Here is a 24,579-nt window from a genome sequence, read left to right as displayed (position 1 = left end):
CACCAAGAGCCACTCAAGATTTCAATGGAGCCAGGTTTACATGGGTTCCAGTGGTGCCTGTAATCAGGTGTATATAAGTTTAATATCAATCCTGTGGCTAGTTTTGATCGTTTGCTACCCAAGATGACGTGGATGGGTGGCTTTAAAACAACAACAAACAACAACAACAACTAGAAATGCTAGCAAAGGTAGGGAAGGTTCCAATGCTTGAAACATGTAGGCCCTCCCAAGGCATTTTGCAATAGTGGGAGACTTTTGTATTTATTTGAGTTGCTGGTTCAAAATACGATATTTAGCAACTGGACTCTTCCCAGTGATGGAACTGAGGTATAGCACACTTCCAAAGGGCAATTGTGGGGCCAAGATCCTCAAAGAGAAGGAATACATTTGGCACAGCAAGGCATTGCAAGAGACAGCAAACTGATAAGAGAAAAGCAGACTAAATGGGAAATACTGCTGTTAAGGTTTTTTTATCCTGTAAATTTGGTTTACTCCCATCAACCCCAGCCAGCATGGCCAACGACCAGGGATTATGAGAGCTGTGGTCCAGCATCTGGAAGGGTCTTCAGTGCCCTTCGTAACTCCCCCTCTCGACTGCATTCTCAAATGGTCCAACTTCCCTCCAGGGGAGTATCTGCAGTGCTAGAAGCCAAGTCTTTCTTTAGAAGACCATGTTTCCTTCATGAGGTTTCCAGACTTCCCCAAAAGAGATCGGCAAAGCACAAGCCATGTGTTCAATTTCCACAAGGGGAGAGGGATAAAAAAGGTGTGTGTGTACTTTTTCTGGTAGGTATACTTAAAAATAAAAAAACCAAAGTATATTTCAAGGGGAAACAATGAATTCTGTAAACTACAATGCATTTGAAGTTTGTTTTGCAAAATTCTCATTTTGCTTGTCAACAGAAGACACGGTGCTATGAAGGGCACTGAAGAGCCAAGATATAGGACAGAACCAGCTTGCAGGCCAAATTGGGGCTGCAAGCCACTAGTCACAGGATCTGGCCTTAAAAATAAGAAACTGCTAGTCATATTATTAGAACAGGTAATCGTCCAAAGAATGTAAAAATAAAGGCTAGTCAGGGATGCATGCTCTCATAAACTAAATTATGTTTTGCATGTAAAATATTAAAGAAACAGAAGGACAGGGAACATAGATGGGAAGCAGCAAAAGGAGCCTTCCCTAGATACCACCTGTCCAATTAGATAGCAAGATGCAACATATCAGCTTGTTTTTCTGAGAAAATCACCAGTGCCAATTTGTACTGATCTAGTTTGGACATTATGGTAAACTGTGTATCAACATGCGAAGAAGTCTCAGGCTCATGTACACACCCCTTCCTCTTTCTTCCACTGTGAGATCAGAAACTCTCTTCTGTTTGCAATAAACCATGGTTTGATATTATGACAAATCTTAACTATGGTTTAGGGAAACAAGCCAGGATCACAGACCATGATTTCCAATTGTGGCTTGTTTCCGTAAAGCAAAGTTAAACCAGTTTGTCCACATGTAGACACAACAAGTAACCATGGTGAATTAAATAAGGAAACGAACATTTCTGATCTCTTCACAGCAAGGGGAAAGCTTACACGTCCAAGGCTTGTTCAAGTAGAGCTAACACACAACTTAGTCTTACATCCAAACAAGGTAATAGTTTCTTCCTCTTTTTTCAGACTGGAACTAAACATTACAGGAGACACATGCCCTTGGAAGCAGCAGCCATGTAGTTCTGGCCCTTCCTTTTGCCCAGTAATGTCTAGTCATACAAAGTGTGTCTTGAAATCACCACGCTGCAAATTTCACTGCCCCTTTAGTTACTCCTGGGAGAATGGGTAGGGGAATTTGTGGCATGGTGATGTTTTGTATGATATGACATCTTATAAGGGGGGAAAGGAGGTGTGGTTTCCACTTTCTCTCTTTTTACAACAAATAGTGTGTCTAGCTCTGACGTCATTTACAGGGCAAACACAAAGTTGGTACTGGAGTTTCCTTTCCTTTCTATTCCCCACAGAAGAGGCTAAGAAATACATTTCTTGGTGGCTGGAATCATTCTCTTCTTGGCGTCATTCCTCTGCCCAAAGTTGAATGAACACATGCAGCCTGAATAAAACCAAGGCATGCTGGGGTGGGGGGTAGGTGGGCGCGGAAGAATCTACGTGCCTCTTATATACAAACCCCATCCACTCCCAATATTCCAGCCTCTGCATAAGGGTATGAGACATATGACGTACTCAATCTAAAAGATGGGATAATTTAGTTGTAAAAAAGATGGTTGTCTCACGTTGTTTATAAAAGTTTTTTTTTGTGAAAAAAAAAGCTTAATGACACAGAGGATCCCACCCACAACCAACCTCCCGCTTCCAAAGACAGTCAAACAAAATGCCCCATTTTGGTACAATTATTGGTCACTTCATTGTAAAAAATAATATATATATTAACAACAACAACAACCCAAAGGGGTCTGGCCACTACTGACTTTGTTTAAATGCTGGTCAGAAAAACGACAGAAAAAGTCCACCTCCTGCAAAATAAAGTCAGTAACCTTGGAGCTCCCAAAATTCTCTTCTCCTGTGACAGCATACTAGTCAGATATTCTCTCTGCAAAAGAAATCCTTTTCTTCAGTTCCTTTTCTATTCCCTGACCCTTGCGCCATGCACTCACGTGAAATATACCCTCCCATCCCGTTTCCTTCAGCAGGAAACGTTTGCTGGATATCTGTGGCCATTTTGTTCTCTTTCGTCAGGGTGTAAAATTTCAAGACTGTACAAGATTGTCCACTTTGAGGAGAGGTGGGTCACACTGGCAAAGTCCAGAACCTTCCATGGCTCGTGCTCTCTGGAACCCATCTCTCCCTGGCTGTTTGCTAAGGGGGTGGGGAAGTCTCTCATTGCCATGTTGGTTTTTTTGTTTTGTTTTTTTTAAAAAAGAATTTGTACAAAGTCCAAAGCTGGTGGATAGAATTGGGGGTTGGCAGGGGGGGTAGATATGTGAGGGGGGGGAAATAAAAAGGGGCCTGTATTTTGCCAGGACCCTGCCCACCTCAACAAAAAGGGGGGAAACCCCCAGAGATATTCAGGAGGGGGGAATAAGAGAGAGGAGTACAGAATAAAAATTCTCTCCCCACACCACCGCCACAAAAAAACCCTCCGCTGGTTGTCAGCTATTTTCTACCCCCTGCTCCCCTCACACACAACCACACACAGTTAAATACAATGTGAGGTGCGCGAGGAGAGGAAGATAATTAAACCACAGTGATTTCCTTCCTCCCTTTGCTCCCCCCATCCTAGCTCTCCAGCTGTAGATGTTACTTTTATCCGGAAAAACAAAACCGAATAGAATACAGCAAGAAAGGCGGCTGGAGGAAGGGGATGGTTCAATTGGAGTCCGAATCAGAAGACTCTCCTGAGGAGGATGAGGAACTGCTGCTGCCCTCAGATTCATTGTCGTCGTCGTCATCGTCATCCTCTTCATCATCCTCTTCTTCATTCTGGTGAGGGAAGAGGCAAGGTATGAAGTTATGTCTAGTGTGGGTACCCAAGGTGATGCTGAGGCACTGCAGAATGTGGCAGGGGTGCAGCATTCAGTTTACTGGGAAATGCAAAATTAATTATTTTTAGAATAAAAGTGCCTCGTTCTTATGGCTTCAAAGATATATGCTTGAAGACCTGTCGCCCCCACATACTGAAACGCAGAAACTGAGGAGGGAAATGAGCATGTTTTCCAGTGGCTAGGCCTTTCAGTGCCTTGCACACCTGCCCCCATCCTCCACAACTAACAGAAACCAGAATGATGCAGGACAATAGAAGTTGTCAAATAAAACTATGCGAAATGAGAAATCTGTTCAGTTTGCGTCATTTATACAGCTTGCAGAATCCAGCGTTTTCTTGGTGCAGAATTTAAATCGCTTTGACATAAAATGTATATATGTATTTACAGCGGCTCCTTGACTAGCGCTTTTGTTCCTTCATATGCAAGGTGCTGGCTTGCGTTTATCTGTACCTCTCACCATCTGTCCTGGGAGCCTTGCTATCCATCATGTTTTGGGTGGGACCAGGGGGGTGGGATGCTAGGGTTGCTCCTTAAAAGAGGAAAAGCCTTCTAGTTATATTCAGAGGCACTGCACTTTTGAACTTGTGAAAAGCCCAGCTGTTGAGGATAGCCCCCACTGCTTAATAAGCAGAGTTAAGCAGTTACTGAAACATGCAGCCCCGACAATCAGTTTTGCAGAATAGGTGTGAACAAGAGGTAGTGTATATAGAAAAGTGTACAGACACCTGCACACTCACCTCATCCCCGTCTTCGCTCTCCTCTTCACTGCTTGAATCAGAGGATTCCCCTCCCTCCTCTGAGGAATCAGCATTGTCGTCGTCGTCCTCTTCCTCTTCATCGTCATCATCATCGTCATCATCATCGTCCTCATCCTCAGATTCCTGCAAACCACACAGGATTTAACGGAGACATGGGAGAGGTAGACTGAAAACACCAGCAACGCACCAACAGACGGCATTCACCTTTATACACCCAAGAGGCCACAGTAAGAACCCTAAGTGGCCAAACATATCCCTATTTCTCAAAATGTGCCTTCTTGCATGTGGATGAAATGTGAAGGTGCTCACCAGGGTGGCACAGACATGGTTCAGGGCCTTAAATGAAACTGAATGCACTATAGCTGTGCCAGAAATTACAAAGGAGGGTGAAATATATGCCCCTTCTGCCCCAATATTCTGTTAAAAGAAAGCCAGTCCAACAACCCAAAGTTCTCACTATAGAAAATTAACTGCTGCATCACTGGTTTATTTTTAATGAAATCAACACCCAAGAGCTCCAGGATTTTTACATTTGCAGCTTCAAGCATGCCCACTTAAGGAAAGTGGAGAAGACCAAAATGAAAGAAGGAAAAGCACAGGGGTCTGAAGAGCAAACAGCATTCCAGCTATCAGCACCTGAAGTGCAGCAGAACGCCCCCCCCAAAAAAAGTATCACCTTCATGAGACTGTTATTTAAAAAATCCATTTGTCATGAGAATCAACTGATGCTCATGGAAGCAAAGTTACTTGCGCCCCTTAGCTGCAGAAAAAAAAAAAACTACATTCCCTATAAGCTTTTCTTGGCAAAGTTATTGAGCTAAAAATGATGTTTTTGAGCTATTTTAAAAGTTAATCGACAAAAAAGACACTGCTGACATGGGTTGCCATACGTCCAGATTTCCCTGGAAATTTTAGCAATTTCCACCCAGACACTGCTTCTGACTGCAGTATTCTGGCTACATCTGGGAAACTCTGGACATATAGCAACCCTACCCTATAACTAACTATAGGGAGATTGCATCTCTCCTTCCCAGTGGAAGATCAGTGGGCCCCAGCCATCAGATCAATCAGCTGCATAGAATTTGGCTCCCTCCCCTGTTAGAAATAAGAAGCAAGCAAGCAAGGCCTTTTACAATCATTTACAATGCTTTACCAGACCATTTCAGAAAGAAAGCAGAGTTCCTGGGGTCAGTTATAACACTTTCAAAATGGCTTCATTAAATCAGCCAAAGGCTAACCTTGGAACAAACTTCCCTTTCTCTGGATTATTCCATTGCGGGGAACAGCTGCATGATGAAGAGGAAGAAGTGTTAAAGCACTTACTGACTTGGACTGCACTGAGGGCTTCATCTTAGGATTTGGGCCTCGCATCTTCCCCATGTTCTTGCGTTTCTGTTGGGATACAAGATGGAGGCGGCAGTGGTAGAAAGCGGGGGGAGTGTCAACATTTATTTATTTCATAAAATTTATATACTGCTTGATTCTAAAAAAAGGAAAGAACCCTCAAAGCAGTTTGCAAAAAGAATAAAACAATAAAATTATTAATAAAAGCAATTAACAACAATTTAGAACTCTAAAAAAATTAAAATAAGCAATAAACTAAAAATAGATTAAAACATACACCAACATTCTAGGTAGGCTTGCCTAAACAAAAACGTTTTTAGCAGGTGCCAAATACAGTACAGTGAAGGTGCCTGCCTGATGTCAATAAGCAGGGAGTTCCAAAGTGTCGGTGCTGCCACACTGAAAGATTTCTATAAATGCAGAATGGGTTTATTATTATGTGGCACCCATGACAGCAACAGTGGCAAGGAAAACACTAGCATTCTTTTCAGCAAGCTAATATCTAGCCTGCCCCTTCCCCAATCCTCCATTTCTAGCAAAAATCAAATGTGCCCCTGACAAACAATCTAGTTCTTGTGGCACTAGATTCTGAAGACTTGATGCCAAAAATGCTAAAACAAGCAGCAGGACGAAAATATAAAGGCAATTTAAGATTTTCTACTCAAGACATAGCTGCCAAGTTATCCCTTTTTTTCAGGGATTTTCCATTATGCTGAATAGGCTTCCTCGCGAGAAAAGGGAAAACTTGGCAGCTATGACTCAAGAGTTCTTATAGCATCCTGGAAATCCTATTGTTTCCTATCCTATTGTTAGACCAAAATGTACCGTGTTTCTCATATTATAAGACATGTCTTATATTTTTTCCTCAAAAAAACACACTATGGCTTATTTTCAAGGGATGTCTTATTTTTTTCCTCCTCCTCCTGCCACAGCCGGCATTGCTGCTGCGCCTATCACTATGTCTTATTTTCGGGGTATGGCTTATATTCCTTGAATGCTTAAAAATCCTGCTATGGCTTATTTTATGGGTATGTCTTAAAATATGAGAAACAGGGTACCAATTCAATAACCATAAATATCCTGTGTAATTCAGAGCAGCTTTCAAACAGTAACTGGTACACTTTTATCTGATGCACGTCCTGCTGGGATAGGTATCCCTTCTGGGAATGCCATTGGTAGGAGGGGCCAGAGGCAAGTGGACAGAACAATGAATGTAATGTTTACATTTGTACAGTAAGCTGGTTTCTACACTTGCATACCCATCTCCATCTTCCATACAGACAAAAATGAAGCGTTTTCTTTTGGGGGGGGAGGGGCAAAGGCTCCTCGTTTCTGACCTAACCAGAGTTACAGAACATGGAACCCAACTTCAGGCATGAAGATATTCCCTTCCTTTCACTTCCAAGCTACACTGTATTTCAGAGGTCAAGTTGAAAAAATACCCCTGCCAGTCCCCTCCAAACACTTGCAAGAAACCTACGTTGGAGGTATGTTCCTTGTACACAGCTCTCTCCTGTGGCGACAAACTCTGCAGAGAAGACAGAAGGGGGAGGAGTGAGAAGCCCAGATTAAGCATGTTATGGAGGTGGTTCAAAACATGGGGAGTGGGAGAAGATAGACTGATCATAGTTCCTACATAAAGCAACCAGATTATAATTACCACAGATGAATCATTTCTTGCCAGCACTTTAATATGACACTTCTTGCAAGCCCCTGGCTTTGCTTCAATGAGTTCTGCTCTATGAACAATTATTCCCATTTTACAGGCAAGGAATGGAGGGCTGAAAATGCTAAAAGCCTAAGCAGATGCTGTCAGGGTAGAGGAAGTTTGATCTGGGTTGCAGAGAAAACACAGAACAAAACCTCAGACAAGGTATACGAACATGGAGAGCGCTCTGTGTGTCAGGATGATCCATGAGACCAGAGGACAGGTGAGAGGTGGGGAAAGCTCACACAATGTCTAGGACGCATATGTTGCTGATAGAAACTGGGGATGAGCAGAATTATATACAGATTGAAAGTCTTTGGTTGAAGAACAAGAGTCAAATGTCAATATGGCTTGACTTGGAAGGCTTTCACATGGACGCTTCACTGCTAACACTCTGATCTTCTCAAGGAGCTGCTACCTGTTCTTGTGCCTTCACCCAACTGACAGCTCACCTTGAGCCACATTTCCAGATGTACGTTGTACTGTTTCTGCTGCTCTTCGGCCAACTTCTTGTACTGTTCCTTTTGGCTCTGAGAGATGCGCTGCCAGCGGCTTCCAATCTCCACCATCCGCTCCTTCAGAGGAAGATGGTTAAGTTCACCATTTGAAAGCAGCTCCTGAGAAAACTTCTGATACCCGTTCCTAGTGAGGACACAAAAGAGAGAAGTTACAGGTGAATGGGCAGGAGGAAGAAAGACAGCAGGACTGATGGCAGGATCTATTTAATATACAGTGGTACCTCTACTTAAGAATAACTCTACTTACGAATTTTTCTACTTACAAATGGAGCTCCGTCCGCCATCTTGGATGCGGTTTAGATAGGATTTTTTCTACTTACGAATTTTTAGATAGGGTTGCTTCGACTTACGATTTTTTTCTCCCAATGCATTCCTATGGGATTCGACTTACAATTTTTTTCGACTTACAAATATGTGTTCGGAACGCATTAAATTCGTAAGTAGAGGTACCACTGTACTGGAAAACTCAGTGGTATCGTTCACATGCATTGCTAAACCATGGTTTCAGAGGCAGAAAGGAGCAGCCGGAACCTCCCCACTCCCCTTGAGAGTTTCCAAACAAATTTTGGTTTGTTTGGAAACTTACCAATTTGTTTTACTCTCTTATTGCCATTTCGTAAGAAATAGCAAGTCAGATTTTGTGGAAAGTGGAATGAAGCTCTGCAAAATCCTCCTCCCAGTCACATGGAAGGATGGAAAAGGTATACTGAGACAAAGGCTTTGGTGGCTCCTTCCTGCTCATGCACATAACCATGGTTGAGTATGATATGCAAACACAGGCACTCTCTTCTGGATGCCACCCCTCTCCATGGGGAACAGATCTTTTTCAGAACTCAAATGACATCTCCTTGGAAGCGCAACTGTTTTTTTTCTATTGGCTCCATTCAGAAACGCTTTTTGCTTCACTTATCTTTTGGAGAATTAAGACTTTTAAGTAGTTATTCTGTTGCTGCTGTTTGGTTTTGGTTCATCAGTTTTAATATGATTTTGGGCTTCCAGAAATGTTAATTGTGCTTTTTATTTTATTTACAGTACTTGTAGATTGCCTTTAAACCAATCTACTGAAGTTGACTTAACTTCAGGAAGGCCACTGATTCCTCACCACTGTGCGTTTGTAAGCCATAAACACAACTCAGAACACAAAACATATAAGCACACACATACAACCCTGCTTTTTTAAAAGAAAAACACCCAATGGCAATACTCACATGGGGGGTTTCTTCGGCTCACCCTGGAATTTCATCTTCTTGGAGGAATTTGTTGTGCATGGTGGCGCCCTCATCTCACTCAGTTCTCGCTGCAGAGCAAAATAAAGAAGAAACAGAATTACAGTACAAAGCTGAGAAGCCTGGTCCAGCTCAATGAAAAATGTCAGAAAAATTAAAAAGGCAACCCCCCTCCTCTTTCATGCAGATGCCCAAGCCTTCAATGAGGCAAACATTGGACATTTGCTCAACAACCCAGAAAACTACCTACCAAGAAACGTATACAGAGCTTCAACCTTGTATTTTAAGTATTAACCTCCTAGCCAGAGGTGGCAAGCGATTACATGCAAGGTAGGCAAACCAAGAAGAAACTGAGTGTCCTGCTCCTTTTCTGAGCCCAGTACAGAACCAAGCAGGTTGCTACAAGAGAAATGGAGTTGTTTGTCTCTCTTCTGCTAGCTCCTGGCAGGCTAGTAACTTTATTGGTCTTATTTACAAGGCTGCAGAAATCTGGAGCAGAAGCCAATGGCTCCCACTCCTGAGCGGTAAAACAGAGAAGCTGTGCATACAAGTTGCTAGAGAAAATTAATTAATTAAAATTTAGAATTCTGGCAATCCAGATTCTGCGCCAAGAAAAGACAACAGAAGGCTGGATTATGTAATCTGTGTAATTATGCATAATCTTATTCCACCATTTCACTGGCAGGAAGCACAAGCCACTTATGATCAAGCATATCTCCATACAGCCATAAATTGGCTGGTTTTTTGGAAGTTGATATTCCACACACAGGACTGTTTTTCTGCATTCCTGTGGAAACTGTGCACATACACACACTCGATGCAGTGCAATCACACTGAAGTGATAAATACTAAGTGGTGCGGGGTTTTGTTTTGTTTTGTTTTAAAAGACTGACCAACCTCGTATCGTTTCTGATCTTCTGCTGCCTTCTTGATCCACATCAGCTTCTCCTTCTTCTCCATGTTGTTCCAGGTGGCTTCCATGGCTTTTAGTGCTTTCCCTCGGTCATTCTGAAGCAGAAGAAAAGCTGCTACTATACACTGTCATGGACTCCATAAAAGCGCAGAGCTCAGACAACTCCCCACTTTGGCCCCACCACTTCTATCCTAATTTCATGCCAGTTACCACCTGAAAAAGGCAGGCTGCTTACCTGGTAACTCACGTTCTACACTGGTCATCTCATGAGTTCTGCAGTGCTAACCAGGGACCAGAACTCATGCCCTTTTTCCCCACAATGGAAGACTTGCATGCCTTTGGCTTATCCCTCAAATTACAGTTTATCAAGTCAATGGCAATATTAACATCAGCCCTATTTACAGCCATAGTTCCCATTAGCACAGCTCATCTGAGTTGACATTCTTCCTCCTGACACGCACAAGATGGGAGCTGCCCCTTGTTCATCTCCTTCTTGAGTCTCTTGAGTAAATTCTGAACTCCACCTCCTCAGATGGCACTCCTCTCCAAGACATGTAGTCAGTCAGCCTCCCCTTCTGCAGACTCCTGCCTCTATTTTGGAGCAAGTCAAAGCTATACAGCTCTCTGCTTTGTCACTCACATGTCTCGCTACTGACATACTGCAGGTCATTCCATTATGAAACTAGGCCTCTGCTGTCCCACTTTACCTTAAAGCGAGCAAGATAATCTCCAATGACACTCTGCTGCCAGATCTCCTCAGGTGTTTTTGGTGACTCAGGAAGTTTGCCGTGATCCTCCTTGTTGGAACCATGCTTCTTTTCTGTCTGAGCTTTCATGGCAGCCTCACGGGCTTTGTACTTGGCCTAGAAAATAACACGAATGGTCAAAATCTTTGCAAAATCCATTACTGATTGGTAAGAAACACAGAAAACTGGCTGGGGGGAAAAAAGTTAAGCACTGAAGCTGTGTTTTGGAGTGTGTGTGGCTTGATGATGCAGTGGTTCTCCCCCACGTCTGTGACAACAGATTTTGAGGAGGAAAGCTGTTAAGCTGGAGGAGCAGCAGGTTTTAAACCAAAGCAGAATAATCAGTTATGGGCCAATCTATTAGCTTCTGGACACAAATCAAGGTGGTTAAAAAACTCTTAACAGCCTTGTGACCTGCACTTGCAGGAAGACAGCAGGAGCCCAATTTATGTGAGACCCACTATAGCCTGACCCAGCATTTTGAAAAACATGTAGAACAAAACATTGTATGTGTGTCCTCTTGAAAGACACCTGTAATTCCCCCCCCCCCTGTGTGAGTTGCAGGTTTTCTTGTAAGGAAGTTTCTCCGTTTGTACATTAAATACATGGCTAGCAAGCCATCTAACTGCTTTAATGAACAGCAACCAACCATTTGCAAGATAAAAACAAACATTGGAGTTTCATTTTTTCTTTCTCCCATTAAAATCAGCTATTATCGACAGCTTTCACCCCCAAAAAACATCATTCTGCCCTTAAAATTATCTCTTTTTAAAAAAATTTTTGGAAATGTGGTAAAGTCAGCACAAAAACTAATACTATTTTTACCTTAAACACAGCTACCTAAAAACACAAATGCTAAATTCAAGGAGTCTTGTGGATGTGTACCTCTTTCTGTGCACAGATGCGAACTTAGACAAAACAAAATAAAAAAATCCTTCCAGTAGCACCTTAGAGACCACCTAAGTTTGTCATAGGTATGAGCTTTCGTGTGCATGCACACTTCTTCAGATACACTGAAACAGAAGTCACCAGATCCTATGTATAGTCAGAGGGTGGGGAGGGGTATTACTCAAAAGGGTGGTGGGAATGGGTGATTGGCTGATAGGAGTGGTAAACCTGTTGATGAACCTTAAAACGACTGCAATTGGTCTTGCAGGAAAAAGCAAGGGCTGAGGTGCTAAAGAAAGCTTGATCATGTGTAATGAGATAAGAATCCAGTGTCCTTATTCAGACCAGGTCTCTCCATGGTTTTAAGCTTGGTAATGAGTTACAATTCAGCAACTTCTCTTTCCAGTCCGTTTCTGAATTTTTTCTGTAATAAAACAGCTACTTTGAGATCTTGTATAGAATGTCCTGGGAGACTGAAGTGTTCTCCTACTGGTTTCTCTGTCTTGTGCTTCCTGATGTCAGATTTATGTCCATTTATCCTTTGGCATAGGGTTTGGCCTGTTTGTCCAATATAGAGAGCTGAAGGACACCGTTGGCATTTCATGGCATACACAATGTTAGAGAATGAGCAATTAAATAGTCCTGAGATGGTATGTTTGATGTTGTTGGGACCAGTGATGGTGTTGTCCAGGTGTATGTGGCAGCAAAGTTGGCATCTGGGCTTATTGCAGGCTCTGGTACCAGTGTCCATGTTGAGTCTGGTGGTGGTATGATTGTGGGTGAGGAGTTGTTTCAGTGTATCTAAAGAAGTGTATATGACTTCTGTTTCAGTGTATCTGAAGAGCTGAAGGTTTGAAGCTACACTCCCTAGAGCAGGTTTGACTAAGCTGTGGCACTCCAGATGTTACTGGACTAGAACTCCCATTGGCGACAGCTAGCATGGTCAATGGGAGGTCTAGTTCAGCAACAGCTAGAAGGCCAGAGCTTAATGACTATGGCTTTAGAGCTTCAGGTCTCACTTCTGAAATGTGCCTTTCCTGTACTAGAAAACAGCTGCAGTGAGGTTTGAACATGTCAAGTATGGGCCTGGTACAGATGCAGGATAATGAAAAACAAAGCAACACAGACACACTTTATGTATCTTTATGCAGATTAACAATATGAAAATAAGGCATACTCTGTAGTTTTAATGACAAATTTTGGTGGACAGCGTCAACTACAAACATATGGTTGGAGCAATCACAACTGAGGTACCCAATAATACAAATTTTCACCCAGGTTTTATACATGTTTCTAGGCCTCAAGGTTACACTAACTCTCAGCCTAACCTACCTAACAAGGATGTTGTGAGAAAAATATGAAAAGGTGAAGAGCCATGTATGCCACCTTGAGGCCCTTGGAAGAAAGGTCGACTATAAATGCAATAAAGGAATAAAACAAAGCAAATAAACCCAAATACATGATGTAATGCATGAAGGAAGGAGAACCCCCACCCCTGCTTTTTAATGGATTTTCAACCGGCTGCAAATCTGTGGTGACATTCTTTGGCATGTGGGTGGATGCTGTTCCGGCATCCCACATGTTATGCCCACCATAGGAATGTACTGCTTGATATCTAGTCATCTGTCATCACCCAAAGTTAGCCTTTTAAGGCATATACACAGCGACAACAAACCCCATCTCCCAAGTGCAACGACTTTCCCTGTCCACCAAAGGTGTCCAGCTAACTCCCAAAAGGATCCCAAGACCCTCTTTCTCAGGTATCTAAACCAAGCCTCAAGACCTCTCCCATTTGACTCCATGTGTATTCACAGCTGTACTGGGAGGCAAATAGTACAAAAGAACACAAAATTGGTTTTTTTAAATTTCACCCACACTCACACTAAAGGAAAGCACTGACCGAGTCTGGCTCCTTCCCCCTTCCCAAACTGGTGAAAAAAAATGAGCAGAGGTAACGCAAGATGGAATGGTAGGAGCGCCCAGACTGTTAACGGAGCTGCTTGGTGGCTTCTAGAGGGAACCGAAGGCTCGGGAATGTTCAGAACCTTCTGTGGGGTTTCTAGCAGATTTTGTTTTCTCTTCTTTCTTTTTTTTAAAGGGTGAGGGAGAGGGTCAAGATCCTGGTTTCATCCAAGTCAGGGGTAGTCAATATGGTGCCCTTCAGATGTTGTCAGACTACCACTCCCATCATCCCTAGCCCTTGGTCATGCAGGTTGGGGCTGATGGGAACTGGGAGTCCAGGAACATATGAAAGGCATCATGATGGCTACCTCTGATCTAAGTCAACAGGGGGGGAAACCATCCAGCTGACTTTTTGAGATACCCAGGAATACATGTTCCCCCACACCTTCCCCCAAAAAAGATGGTTAAGGAGAATGTGCATTATTGATTCAACAACCTTTTTTTTCTCTGAAAGATCATTCCACATCCGCGCCAGCAGCCGGGTCAGTTCACTCTCCGACAGTTCGGGTCGCTCCTCCTGCAGCTGCTTGCGTTTCTCCTCCGAGAAGATAAACATAGCAGAAACGGGCCGTTTGGGTTTCTCAGAACCTCCCTGTTAAAGAGCACAAAGGGACTCGTGGTTGTGGAATTTTGAGTTTGTATCTTTTGTCTTTTGTTCTTTTAAAAAAGTGTTATGGAAAAAAGCAAATAATAATAAAAAGAGCAAAAACTGGGGAAGGTGGCCTTATTTTAAGGGCTGCAAAGTATTCCTAGTAGATCAGCCAGCTAGTTGATTAATCAATTGGGGGGGGGGAGGCAATTTTTACCAGCAAGATCAATTTTTAATTGGTGGAACTACAAGTTAAAAAGCATGTTTATCATTTGAGGCTGTTTTCGTTCAGGTGCATTATTGTAATGAACAAAGGGAATGGGAAAGAAATAAAAACCGCGAAGATGGGTGTTTATATACAACAATGAGCATGGTAACTTATTATTTTACTGTCAATTATCTAACACTTCCTTCAGTATCTGACAAATATTGGACTTTTGGTCATATGCAAATTTATTTTAATCCGATCAATCAGTTACTTGAACATAAGGCAGATGATTAAATAAAGAAACATTCTTTAAACCTGCTGACAGTTCTACTTATTATGTACATATAGGGAGATAGCCAACATTAATTGTACTCTGGAGTAGACCCATTAAAATCAATATACTTAAAAGTCATTTCAGTCAATTTGATTTCAGTGGGCTCATCCAAAGTATGACTAATGTTGGATACCACATATATCTGGGGAAACCTTCAAGAGGGATTAGTTTTTGTTCTCATTTTTACTATCAAATTTCCAAAGGAATCCCAGCAGCCATTTTACATGAAGTCTTGAGGCTGGTTTAAAAGTCAGATTTGCTCCACAGCTTTAAATGTAAAAAACGTACCCATACCCACAACGCATCCTGCTTGTTGCCCTGGCCTGTATGAGTCACTCACCTTGCTGACATCTGGCGAGGTCTTTTTAGAGGCAGGGCTGGTGGCACCTTTCTTGTTTACTCCCAGCATCTTCTCCTCTCCTAGAACCCTCTGCTGTTCTTCTTCAGGTAAGCTCTGAAATTTGGAGGAAATGGCAAAATAACAAAATAAGGAGTTATGGCTATTTTTCATTCTCACTCTGCCTTTCCCCATATATCTAGTAGATTACTGTATACTACATGGAAGCATCTTCAGGTAGTGCAGAACGTGGCTGCCCACTTTCACCTGAGCAGCTTAAGATTTCCAGGAAATTAAGTCAGCAGCCCAGCATGGGCATTGGCTGCTGTATTCTCCTCCCCACAAAAAAAAAACAAATTACTAGGAAGCTGCCTCTGAAAACCAACTGGCAGCTTAGTTCTCACAGAACGCATTATTCATTCTAGTGCAGAAAGAGAGACACTTACCAACTATTCTAAAATAACTGTGCTGGCTATCAATTTGAAAGTAAGTGACCTGGGATCACATGCATTTGAAGTCAGTGGCTTAATTCAGACAAGAAAAGAGCTGCTAAAAAACTTATTAACACAGTTTGGCAGAATGCTGTGGCAGACTCACCTCCAGAAAACGCAAGAGCTCAATTTCATAATCTTTCTTTCTCTATAGAGGCAAAGTAGCAAAAAAGAGAGTCAGTTCCTGGTACATGCCATGAATTTTGCCTCCTTCTGCTCCCCCCCCCCCGAGCTGCACCCTCTTCCAAACATCTGACTCCTGCCAATGCAGGTTTCTAAACATCAATATAGATATTTGGAATCAGAACCCTAATAGCCAGCATAAGTCAAGATGACTTAATTACGGTAATAACTTTGAGAAACACTGCTGTACCATTGGGGCCAGCAACTGGCAACTCGGACCAAGCTCAGCCTGCTGAGTGGTCCCTAGGTGCCAACCTTAAGAGGCCAAAGATGATTGTAGTGTCTGGGACAACAGGACATGGCAGAAGGGAATAAGATATAGAGATGAACCTTAAAAACTGGCTTTCTGGCAAAGCAAATTGCTATCCAGGGGCAATGATGTTTTATTACCGATAGGTATAGGCGTGCACGTGCATGTTAAGTGAGAGAACAGGACAGTGCTTCAGGGCTGTATGTGAATTCCTTAAATGGGAATATGGGCCCAAGGGAAAGGGATTCAACAGCAGATGTAATTTGAGCAACTGCTGGAACTGGGAGGAAAGCAAAGCATTCTGGAAATTTTACACCATGATTCTCAAAGGGTGTGGAGCTCTACACTGGTGTGGCAGGAGAGGGCAATGGCAGGAAGATTCAAGGACACTAAAAAAAACATTTAAACAATTCAGTGTAGTATAGTATAGTATAAAAATGTTTATTTGTAAAATATGGATAGCTATCTTTTCAAAATGAGAGCAAGAGCATAAAGTGTGTGGGAATGATTTGTTTGCTGCATTTTTTATACTTTCTGGATGTCCCATGATTATATTATAAAGTAGTTGTGTTCCACGTTATAAATATGCTAGGGGGTGGTATGACAATTAATGGATCGGACAAGGTGGCAAGGGGTATTAGAGAGCAAGGGGTATTAGAGAACAACTTTCTTTTGCCTTAATGTCACTTGTAGTAATTTCAGCGGTCCATCAGGGTACTACTTTTAAAATGCTAGTCCAGTTAATAGAAAAACTACCCCCCTTTGAAAAAACATCAGGATTCAAAAGCTCCAATGTCTCTGGGAATTTTCCCACTGAAATTGCTGGTGGTCAAATCAATGCTCTGGTCTTTCTCCAATAAGTGGAGATGACCCAGGTACAGATTTTTCAGTTCCCTGGAAAATCTACATACAATTAACATCAAGAGTTTAAAAGTCATGAAGAGTATTTGAGTGTCAGAAGTGGCTGCTACTTCTCTGAGTGTGAGAGGTGCCCATATGGCCCTAAAGCAAAAAGTGGTTCATCTATTCTTAACCAAACCCAAAAAGGATCCTGGCAATTCGAACAACTGGTATCCAGATTATTGGCATCTAAAGTGCCATTTTTAGGAGAGGTGTTAAAAGCATGAGGTGACCTGTTAACTTCATATGGTTCTGGATGAAAGTGGTCAGTTGGCTCCATTCCAATCTGAGTTCTAGGCCTGGTTTTGAGACTGAAAACTGCCTTGGTCACCTAGGTGGATGGCCTCATGGGTATGAGTGCAACCTTGTTGATTCTCCATAAACTCTTTATCACCTTTGATGCCATCAACGATTAAAACTTTTAATACCCTTACTGGTATAGGACCAGGAGGCACTGCTTTACTGCAGTTCTTGTCTTGCCTGGAGAAAAGCTCCTCAAAAGGTAGTAGTGTTGGGAAACTACTGGTCTCTCAGGGCCTTTGGCTTATGAGGTGCCACAGAGATCTCACATGTTATCAACATTAAACCACTGAGTGAGGTCATCCATTTGCTTGGGCTGAAGTGTTCACATTATGCAGATCACCCAGACCTTTGGTTGCCATCCTCTGATCCTAAGGAGATGCAGAATTTCTGTACCAGAGTCTGAAGGCAGCCCCAATTTAGATGAGGGTTGAAAAAGCTGAACCTTAATCCAAACAAGACAGAAGTACTGGTCGGGAAGTTTGTTGATCTGGGCAGAGGCTATGTCATCTTTTGGATTGGGTTGCACTCCCACAACTTTAGATACCCTTAAGGACCAAGTACAGAACGTGCAAGTGCTTCTGAGTCCAGCATTATCCTTGTGTTGGCTGATGTTGGTAGCCGGTAGCACTTTTCACCTGTTACAGACGTACCTGGGGAAAGTGGGTCTGGTTATCAATGCTTTAGCCACATTCAGCCTGGATTATTGCCATGATCTCTACATGGGGCTAACCTCAAAAGAAAATTCAGAAACTACAATCGGACCATACCACACCTATCCTACAATTGCACTGGTTACCAATTCATTCCCAGATTCAAGTTTAAATACTGGTAATAACCTTCAAAGCCCTAAACTGCCTGGAATCCATGTCATCTGCCTTAAACACACATGAACCTGCCCAGGCTTTAAAGACAGTAGTCCTGCTCTCCACCCCATCATGAGCAAATATCAGATTGACAAGTAGCAGGAACAGGGGCTTCTCAATGGCACAGTTGTGGAATTCTCTCCCCAAAGAAGTTGGACGAACTCCTTCCCTTTTGGTTGGTGCTTCTGGAAGGAAGGAAGCTTTGACTCTTCAGTTTTAAAATTGCTTTTGCTTATTTTTAATACTGTTGTGTATTTTTACTGCTTTATCGGATTTATATTTTTACTATATGTAGTTATTCTTGTTTTACAATATGTTTATTGCAATGTAAAGCTGCTCTAGAATATTGTCCACTGAATGTCAAACAAAGGGATCGTTCAGATTCAAATGTAGGTTAAAATTGTCCCTGGAAAGCAATGCAATTTTTTTTGGGGGGGGGGAGGAGAGAACGACACAGGCAAGAACTCAAGGGAAGAAATCCTAGATTTGTTCCCCTCACCTAATGAAGGAGAATTCGTCGGAGGGTCAGAAAGTAAATTATTCAGTCAGCATACCCACATGCATACGTGTAAATAACTGCTTTCTCTACAAACTAGGGAAGGTCAAACCACACCTCCTTCATGTATCATTTCTGAGTTCAAAAGATACAAGACAGTTTCACATTGATAGGAAAGTACTGATTATCAGTAGCCCAACTAGAGGAAATCCTTTCCATGCACAGAAACCACCTTAAGGGGATTTCTGTTGTCATCTATGGGTCGCGCCCTTGAGTAGTCTTATTCATACAAATGCTAAAAGGGTCTGAGGAATCCCTCAGATTCCTTTGATGATGGTAGAGGATTGCAACCCCTAGGGAAGGAGTGGAAGAAGAGAGTCAATTTTTCCAAACGCCAACCTCTCCCCCAGGGCTCAGCTTCACAGATGCACAACAGGTGTCTTAACCCTTTTCCAAAGATCAAGATGAAGCAACTCTGCCATTTGTAACAGGGATTGGGGGACTGGGACTGGAAATGGGGTCCTGCCACCTGTGGGGTATAGCCACCTCAGAAAAGGCCCTACTTAAAGCAGCCAAAGAGGCAGGAGAATCCGCCATTATCTCCGACTGTTGCTGCTGAGGAGAGCCGAGCTGCTTAAAATGGCCGCCACAGCTTCTAGTAGTAAGGAACAGGCAGCAGCAGGCCCAAAGCCTGGACTATCAATAGAACCACTGTAACTGTCATATTAAAAATTTGAGGGGATTTTTGTGTGTCGGGAGAATAGGAAGAAGTCTCAAAGTCTGGAGGTTTAGTGCTGGTCCAGCTGGATAAAGCACAGGGAATTCTCCTCAACATTTGGCCACTTGAAGCTCTGGAAAAAAACCCTCTCGTCCTTGTCCTTGCATCAACACCCTCCATCACATGCCTTAGCTTTCCCCCTCTCCAGACTCAAGAGTCTGCAATCTTTTCTGCCACCTAGCAAAGCTTGTTTGCTTGCCACAGATGCATCTTGGGTTGGAGGGAATTTTAAACAAGCGCAGCTACCGATGATTTAAACAGCAACTAATCAAGGCTGAGGGGGAAATTGATTCTGAGGCAATTTGTGGCTGATAAATGCATTAGATCAATCAACGCCAGAAAACAATTAACAGAGACAATCAATTAAACCCCGATAAATGGGAAACCTATGTAAACTGCCCTGAGTTGAGCCAGACTTCAGGTTTGCAGGATCAACTTTGGGTTGGTTCGTTTTTTGCTTCTTTTGTAACAACTGAAGCCAGGTGCGAAAGGCGTAGAAATTAAAAGTATTCTGAACCCAGAGATTTAAGTACGAAAATTGAAGTGAGCTCAGTCTTGCCACAGAAAAAACAACTCCTGGTTGCCTCCCCCCCCCCAGGAAAAAAACCAAACAAAAAACAACCCGATCTTCATTTCAGGACTACAATTTAGGGCAGGGGTGGACTGATTTTCTTCCTGCCATTGTTAAGCTAGAAATTCCTGCAGATCTACTTCAAGCAACCCAAAGATCATTCAGTAGATCTCAATCTACCTTCTGACCAGCACTGTATTAAGCAACTGGACTCCCCTTTGCTCTCCAGATATCCAGCCTCTGAGAGGAGCCAGAGCTCTAGAAAAAAACAAACCTCTGCTGCTATGGAGCAGGCAGGACTGCAACCGGGTGGGGCTTCCTCCCACAGGAAGGAGGAAAAACGGCAAGGGCCGACATGGCCGTGCCTGACTAAACAGGCAGGAGGAGCAACCCATATAAAGAAAAGTCTCCTCCACTGCTGAAGGGCATTTTTACTCTCCAAATCTCAGGGGTCTTCTGCTTGTTTGCAGAATTGATGGGAGTTTTGCTTCTCCACATCCAGGATGAACTTCACACAGGGCCTGGGCTTGAGGATGGGTGGCAGACTGCATCCCCCTGCAAGTTACTAGAAAGCATTTAAAACAAACAAACAAACAAAAACAGGGAAGAAAAGCAGTCTGAATAAGACTGCAATTTCAGCCAAGTTATCTGAGGCAAGAGGAGTGGCAGTGGCCAACTGATTTGCTTTTTTTAAAAAAAACAAAAACAAAAACAAAAAAACCCCAACCCATCACTTGCATGATCATGTGCTTGTTTTCTTGGCTACTTAAAAGGATTACAGACTTGATTTTCACACACTGTTCAAACACTGGGGAAGATAGCATTTTGCTCGCACCCAGCAAATCAGAGAAACCAAATCTGTGGGTGGCTTAAAAAACAAAACTGCACCCCCCAAACTGAGGCAAATTAAATTCGTTATCAGCAGTAACAACTGGAACCTGCCTGATATATAGAACCACTAAAGTCTACCCGTAATTTGTCTCTGGGCATTATTTTTAATCCCTTTTTCGACACACCCTTATGAGGGCCAGGCTCACCTGATCACACTTTTTGTGGTAGGCGTCTTTTTCCTTCTGGGAAAGGAGCTTCCACTGCTGACTGCAGAGCACCATCCGTTCTGTGCTTGGGACATCTTTCATGTTTGCCATCAGTTCAGCACAGTAAAGCGAGTAACTATTCCTAAAACAGCAATTTCCTTTTATATACCGTAGCACCAACCCATCAAGTTACTTGGGGAAATTTATATAAACATAAGAATAAGCCACACAAAACTGCTTCCTGAAGTGCTTCTCCCACATTCCCATAACCCACCACCACCATACACTGGGGGGGGGGGTGTCTTAATTTCCACCCCCAACCCTTACTATGAATGAAATAATGTGGATTATATGAATAAATAGGAGTATATGTCACTGGTTTTTGCATGGGTTCAGTGGTGTTTACGTACAAAGGCTAAAAGTCACATCTACTATGCTGCCCACTTTTGCCTCACAGGTTCCACATTCCCGATTTTGATTTCCGAGTCTTATTCATGATGTTGGATTTTGAGCACTAAAGCCTTTATTATTGGCTTGGGATTAAGATGTGTAAGGACGTAATCAACAGAAAGAAAATACCCTCCTAAACGTCCCTCAGGCCCACGCCTAGGGTTCCCCCCTTTTTGTTACTCTGGATCTTCTCCCCCAGCCAATTCCCAAGGCAGTACACAAAAGTTACTAGCCAAATAAAATGTCACAGCCCTCTTAAACATGGGTATCGTAAAAGGAAGTGGTTGGGTGAGGAACACACACTGCTTCCAGTTTATGAAGTTTCCTGGTTTTGCTGGACAAATACGTAGGCTTTTTCAGCTCTTTTGGAATGCTTTTTTAATTCTCTCCCCATAACCTGGCTTTCTGCTGCAGGGGTGCAGTTTGTAAAAAAACAAACCATGTCTACTTGGAAATAGGTCCTATAGAATTCAATGGGGCTTACTCTCACATTAAGTGGGATTAGGAATGCACCCCAAATCAACAGATTAAATCTGCATAAATAGGAAAACAATACTTCTGAAGGGGGGAAACCCTACTGTTTTCTTTTTAAAAAATTAATTTATATATGTCATAGCAGGCACCATCTTAGAAAAGACATCCCTCCTGTTAGAGAGAAGTCTCCCCTGAGATGGCATCTGCCACTTATTGCTTTTCTATGTACCTGCATTAAAATAATCACTTTTTTTAAAAAAAAAGCTCAATCTGCTACCCAATTAAAACCAAGGTATTTTCCACAGTCAACCAAAAATGTTTGAAGAATTCACCTTAAATAAAAATCACTCCATGTAAAAAAACCTAAGACTTCAGAGCAGGATTCTAGCCCTGCCTCCTCATTAGCATTGTCTAATGATGATAATTTTCTTCCGAGGCATGGTCCAATGATGATACAGAAACCTTGCTGAAGGAGGTGTAGGACAGGTCATTGCCTGGATGAGAGACTGAACAGGAAACTCCTTGCACCCTCCTTTGAGTTCCATGATGGAAGGAAAGTTAGATATAAACGTACTGAGCAAAAAAAATGTGTATGGGTTTTTTAAAATAAAAATGGAAGAGCGTTCAATCAAGTAAGGAGCAGCCTGCGTAACTATGCAAAGTTAAAGAGAAATGATACAGTTCACGCTGCTAGGCTTCTCCTGGCACAGAATTTTAGTAACATGAGACTACTCTGTGGCCTTGATCAAGAACCCAAAGTTTCTAGAGAAAGAAGTCAGTCCTTGGATTTATTTATTTGCTATCAGGATTCATACCTCAACCCTTACACACCGCTTGGCGCGGCTTCCAATGATAAAAAATGACTAGAAAATACAATAGATATTGTGTGGAACTACAACATAAATGACATCCATTTAATACTTGACACACTGGCAGGGAATAAAGAGAAAACCAACAATGCAAGGATATCTGAATTGGCTTTTGCATCAGGGTTTCAGGGAGCCTCTTCTGCACTGAGGAGGCTGTGGAACGCAGGAAAATACTTCCAGAGGAGAGTGAAGCAGTGGGGTGGATTCAAGAGGTGAACAGGTGGGCAACTGTGTTTTCCTAGCACATGACTCAGGAGGAAGGGACAATCCCAGAACAACCCCATTGCCAGCAGCAGCACCTAACACCTACTGGAAGCAAAGGCTTCCCCACGAGGAAAGGCCTACTCCCAGGTATGAAGATGGGTAGCAGATCAGGGGGAAAAAAACACAGCTCAAGAGAGCTGCATGAAGGGAGATGCTGAAGAGGAAGGAACTCCTCAGTTAATCTCACAGGAAGCCTGCAAGTGATGGCAGCCATGGAGAAGTCTGGGGACTTGTCAATCTCCTTCCGATACCCTGAGCAACCAGCTGAGGCAGGCCGAAAGGAGAGTCCTACCAGGGTGTGTTTATGTGCACATGTGAGATGCACCACCCAGGCAGGGACTCAAGGAAGCTGCCAATAGAAAGACTCCTTTCATCAAGTGAGGAGAGCATGGACACAAGGAGAAGTGAGTGTCCAGTCTTGGGTAACTCGATAAATTTGTACCTCGTCTTCATTTAAGGAGCCAAGATAGCATGTGCCCCACCCCCATTTTACCCTCACAGGAGTCCTGTGAAGATTTTAAGTTTGCAGTGACTGGCCCATGCGCTGTGAGCTTCATGTCTGAGCAGGGCTTTGAACCTGCGTCCACCCCACTCTTAAGTCTAACGCATGGGCATCTTCCCACAACAAGCAGACATTGGGTGGATGGCAGATGTCACCCTCCCACCTGGGTATATTTTTACTGGCATACAGTTCCAGGCCAATATTTACCAATATTTACCAATTACCAATATTTACCAATGTGGAAATGCCCGAGTGCCCTAGCAACTCCTCCCCAACTACCAAACCCAATTCTCAAGGGCACGGCAACTTACGGAGGCGGCTTGGTGGGTCGCCCATCAAACTTGTCCTTCAGCTGCCTCTCCGCTTTAGTCAGGGTGGAGCGAGGGGGCGCACCTTCCTCGAAGTTAATCTCTGGGTGCTTCTGGATATAATCCCGCATCACTTCCTATGGACAGAAAACACACGGGGCGTTTAGCGTGGCAGAGGCAGGCTGGTAGAATACCCTCCCTAGGCTCTGGGGTTGTGGACAGGGAGGGAGGGGGGGGGCCCGCCTGTGCTACCCTGACCAGTTTTAAACACTTGGCAGAAGAAGCAGAGGAGGAGTTGCTTTGCAACTCCCTTCCAAGGGAGCGACGCCCAGAAGTCGGCTCTCGGAGCGCGGCTGGGTTTCTACAGCTGCGACAAGGCCGGGCTGAGCACAGGGGGGAGAAGATGGAGGGGAACTGTTGAGTGTTCCCTACCTCATACTCCTTCCGCTGCTCCAGAGCCTTATGAATCCATTTCAGCCTTTTTTTGTCCGAGAGCTGAGACCATTGCTTGCCCAACGAATCCTTCACCTCCTTCGTGGTGGCCTGAAAAACCCAGGTGAGGAAGGGGAAATAATAATAGTAATAAAAAATAGGTAAAAATGAAAAAATAGGGGAGAAAGCAAAAGGGGATGGACTGCCCACCCTAATGGTACGGCAGTGAGCTAAGCTACAGTTTTGGAAAGGCAAGTTAGAAAAAAAGAAGTTTTCTTCAGGCTCCTTTAAAGGGAGCGAAAAAGCCCAATACACAGGAAAGATATAAA

The 24,579-nt window shown here is 43.1% G+C and overlaps 1 protein-coding gene across 9 annotated transcripts in view; it reads right to left on the bottom strand.

Annotated features, from left to right (window-relative positions):
• Nucleotides 1–2,237: 2,237 nt before the first annotated feature.
• The window catches only part of UBTF (upstream binding transcription factor), a 39,717-nt gene continuing 17,375 nt past the window's right edge, over nt 2,238–24,579 (bottom strand). For 7 of the 9 annotated variants that reach the window (XM_060281523.1, XM_035136116.2, XM_035136115.2 and 4 more), the window contains 14 exons: nt 24,251–24,361; nt 23,822–23,955; nt 20,952–21,093; nt 15,677–15,718; nt 15,083–15,196; nt 14,048–14,203; nt 10,723–10,878; nt 10,000–10,110; nt 9,085–9,173; nt 7,811–8,000; nt 7,131–7,178; nt 5,630–5,698; nt 4,286–4,429; nt 2,238–3,486 (listed from right to left, as the gene is read on the bottom strand). In XM_060281523.1, coding sequence (XP_060137506.1) covers nt 3,373–3,486; nt 4,286–4,429; nt 5,630–5,698; nt 7,131–7,178; nt 7,811–8,000; nt 9,085–9,173; nt 10,000–10,110; nt 10,723–10,878; nt 14,048–14,203; nt 15,083–15,196; nt 15,677–15,718; nt 20,952–21,093; nt 23,822–23,955; nt 24,251–24,361 — 1,620 coding nt within the window. In that variant the 3' untranslated portion in view covers nt 2,238–3,372. The remainder of the gene's footprint in view (nt 3,487–4,285; nt 4,430–5,629; nt 5,699–7,130; nt 7,179–7,810; nt 8,001–9,084; nt 9,174–9,999; nt 10,111–10,722; nt 10,879–14,047; nt 14,204–15,082; nt 15,197–15,676; nt 15,719–20,951; nt 21,094–23,821; nt 23,956–24,250; nt 24,362–24,579) is intronic. The other 2 variants (XM_060281522.1, XM_060281521.1) reach the window with 2 other exon arrangements.

Source organism: Zootoca vivipara, chromosome 13, assembly GCF_963506605.1.
Source record: "Zootoca vivipara chromosome 13, rZooViv1.1, whole genome shotgun sequence".
NCBI lineage: Eukaryota > Metazoa > Chordata > Lepidosauria > Squamata > Lacertidae > Zootoca > Zootoca vivipara.
This window is presented reverse-complemented; position numbering and strand designations above follow the sequence as displayed.